This window comes from Limulus polyphemus, unplaced genomic scaffold, assembly GCF_000517525.1.
Source record: "Limulus polyphemus unplaced genomic scaffold, Limulus_polyphemus-2.1.2 Scaffold3717, whole genome shotgun sequence".
NCBI classification, from domain to species: Eukaryota; Metazoa; Arthropoda; class Merostomata; order Xiphosura; family Limulidae; genus Limulus; species Limulus polyphemus.
Window position 1 is genome coordinate 60,989 of NW_013669327.1, and position 3,711 is coordinate 64,699.

The 3,711-nt window shown below is 31.6% G+C and overlaps 1 protein-coding gene across 1 annotated transcript in view; it reads left to right on the top strand.

The window, feature by feature from the left end:
- LOC106469900 (protein kinase C, brain isozyme-like) overlaps nt 1–3,711 on the top strand; it is an 80,550-nt gene that overhangs the window by 49,745 nt on the left and 27,094 nt on the right. Inside the window, exon 5 of the mRNA XM_013930420.2 lies at nt 3,186–3,314. Within this exon, the coding sequence (XP_013785874.1) occupies nt 3,186–3,314 (129 nt within the window). The remainder of the gene's footprint in view (nt 1–3,185; nt 3,315–3,711) is intronic.

Genomic DNA, 3,711 nt, shown 5'->3' on the forward strand with positions numbered 1-3,711 from the left:
ACTGCTAAATTAGGGACGGCTAGCGCAGATAACCCTCGTGTAGCTTTGCGCGAAATTAAAAAAACCAGCAAAAACTAATATTGAACGTAAATGGCGGCAAAGTCTGAAAACATTACATCCCTCACTTGTTCGCGTGATTGGTGATGTCACTGCAACAGGCTGTCATTTATATTGTTCACAAACAATTGAAAATCGAAATTTAATGTTGATAATATCTGCTATTTTTCGTTTCCAGTTACGACAGTAATATTCAAAAATCAGATTCTAGTTTTCTTTAAAAATTTGAATATTAAGGCAAATATGGAGTCACCTAGCAAAAATCAAAATACGATAAGTTAAAACCAGGACATATGTTACTTTCCAGGTCCAAACAGGGACGTGTGGTCACCAAGCACTGGATAGCCTATAAAACGTATACTACAAGTATTATGTATTCGACATAACGGTATTTTGTGTCTTCAATAACTGAATATATATAATGTACACTCGGCCAACACGTAATCCTCGTCATAGTTAAATAAATAACATGGGGTATCAGGTTTTGAAATGGAACTCAACGTGCGAAAGTTAAGTTTCTTTCATTATTCGAATTCCCATTGCAACCGTCAAAATAAAAATTATAATTTTTAAGGCTGGTTTTTACTGTCAAGTAATTCTAATGTAATCAAAAATATCTTTGGTGTGAAAAAAAAAAAGGTGCAGCTACAAAAAAGAACTGAACTTAAAGGAATGAAGTCAAAATTGAAGGCTAAATTGGTGGCTACACTTATAGCATTGATAAGAATTTTACAGCAAATATTCATTCATTAGTTAGCTAGGCCGCAGTTTTTGTTCAACTTGGGACATGATGATGGGTAAAACACTCTAATATACGAAATTGGCACACCTCCTCCACCATTGGTCATAAACCAAATAAATACAGGATATGTCAAGTTTATATTCGTGGTAATATCTAAGCTACTGTTTGTAAATTTAATGTACTTTTGATAAATTCACCTACTCTTAAACCATTCGGTTATATCCAGTTGAAATATTTCAATTCATGCTGGCAAAAAAGCAGATAATTTGTTTTCTCCCGGATGTAGGGGAGCCTTTACATTACCTTATCCTTCCATGAAAATTCACTACCTGCCAAATATTTAAACGTCAAAATTGAAGCATTCTCTCCCATATAGTAATGAAAATAATAGATGCACTGTATCTTCAATCAATACGTTATATGCCAGTAATCACAATTATCTTCGTATCACAAGGTCTTAACATCAAGATCAAATCCTTTATTTCCATTCCTATGTGGCTTAAAGTTGCATTTTTAATATAATTGATCCATTCTTGTTGTGAATGACTGAAGCTGACTTTCAACTCTGCTAAAGTTATTGTGAATCTGTAGTTTCTGTTAATTAAGTTATATTAATGTTTTCACACTGAGATTCTTTGTGGAAGGTCAGGAATGTATCTTTTGTTTATGTGAATTGTTATTATATAAATTTCTTTAGTATAATTTTTTTTACGTTTTTTTACAAATGGAAGAAACTCATCCCATAAATGGCTTCGGAGTAAAATTCATTCCGAGATTGTAGTAATAACTCTGTTGCTGAAGTAGTATGTTATTACATACTTCACACAAAGCAGGAAGGTTTAAAATTTTGTGTTATTCTATCAAAAGATTTTTAGCTTGTAAGAAGTATTTGGCTGTAAGTCTTTCAAAGTTTGAAATAGTTCCTGTTAAAATTTTGGAACTGTATTTTGTTAGTTAGGAAACATTCTATAGATGATTTATTTGTATTTATCATGTCTGGATTTGTAAAATATACACTGAAAGAATACTAGTGATAATACAATATATGGTCATATGCTTCAGTGGTGAAAGAAATGCCATTCTTCGAGAGGTTTATGTACACACATTTAAACTCTCAAACTCCAGTACATTAAATCATGTTTGGCTGAAAATATGATTTTCTCGTATGTATGTCTCTTGTGATCTATGAAACGTACTCGAATCACTTGAAATAACTTTTTTGCATCAAATTAACAACGTCTGCTCATTATAGTTATAACTGTATTGTTGTTATCACTGCAGCGGTGGTATTAGTAGTATACAATCGGTTATTAAGTAAACTCAAGTTCAATAAATAATCTTTGTATAGAATCGGTTATCAGGTAAACTCGAGTTCAATATAGTAATCTTTGTATAGAATCGGTTATAAAGTAAACTCGAGTTCAATATAGTAATCTTTGTATAGAATCGGTTATAAAGTAAACTCGAGTTCAATATAGTAATCTTTGTATAGAATCGGTTATAAAGTAAACTCGAGTTCAATATAGTAATCTTTGTATAGAATCGGTTATAAAGTAAACTCGAGTTCAATATAGTAATCTTTGTATAGAATCGGTTATAAAGTAAACTCGAGTTCAATATAGTAATCTTTGTATAGAATCGGTTATAAAGTAAACTCGAGTTCAATATAGTAATCTTTGTATTGAATCGGTTATCTAGTAAACTCGAGTTCAATATTGTAATCTTTGTATACAATTGGTTATCTAGTAAACTCGAGTTCAATATTGTAATCTTTGAAGAGCTAATAAATTTCCTTTTTGGTGAAGTAGTTGAAAATATTTTCTTCATCCCTCAGTTAGCTCAGTAGTAAGTCTAAAGGCTTACAACACTAAAAACTGGATTTCATTAATCATGGCGTACACAACACAGATAGATCATTGTGTGCTTTAAAAAAAATTCTTCATACTCTGGGTTTGTGAATATATTATACATCTTAAGAACCTGATCAGAATGGTGGTATCTTAGAACCCTGATCTCTAAAATTTGTAACAAATATGCCAAAATTTTGTTGTTGTTTTTTTCTCAGAAAAACAGTGTAACAGATTCGTTTTTTTTTTGGTGTAAGATATAATACATGCACAACATATATAAAACTCTGTAGCTTAGAACCTGCAGGCTAAACATAATTTCCATTTGTTGGTTTAAAGTTTTACAATACTTTATATTTTAGCATGTGACATGAATGTCCACAACCGCTGCCAGGAGAGTATCCCAAATCTGTGTGGGTGTGTTAAGTTTTGTAATACTTTATATTTTAGCATGTGACATGAATGTCCACAACCGCTGCCAGGAGAGTATCCCAAATCTGTGTCGGGTGTGTTAAGTTTTGTAATACTTTATATTTTAGCATGTGACATGAATGTCCACAACCGCTGCCAGGAGAGTATCCCAAATCTGTGCGGGTGTGATCATACTGAGAGACGGGGAAGGATAGACTTGAAGGTAGCATTCAATAACAACAAGTTGACAGTAGAAGGTTAGTCTTTGGTTACTAAATATAACGATGTTGTGATTATGAAAAGGTTGTCAAATGTAGATTTGTTTGAGCAATAATGACATCAACAGTCTTCTTCTTAGACAGATACATGTTAAGTTGTCTGTAACGTTAAAATAAATGTTCTGTGCTTTAGTGAATCTGTTTTTTAACGTTAAAATAAATGTTCTGTGCTTTAGTGAATCTGTTTTTTAACGTTAAAATAAATGTTCTGTGCTTTAGTGAATCTGTTTTTTAACGTTAAAATAAATGTTCTGTGCTTTAGTGAATCTGTTTTTTAACGTTAAAATAAATGTTCTGTGCTTTAGTGAATCTGTTTTTTAACGTAAATAATGTTCTGTGCTTTAGTGAATCTGTTTTTTAACGTAAAATAATGTTC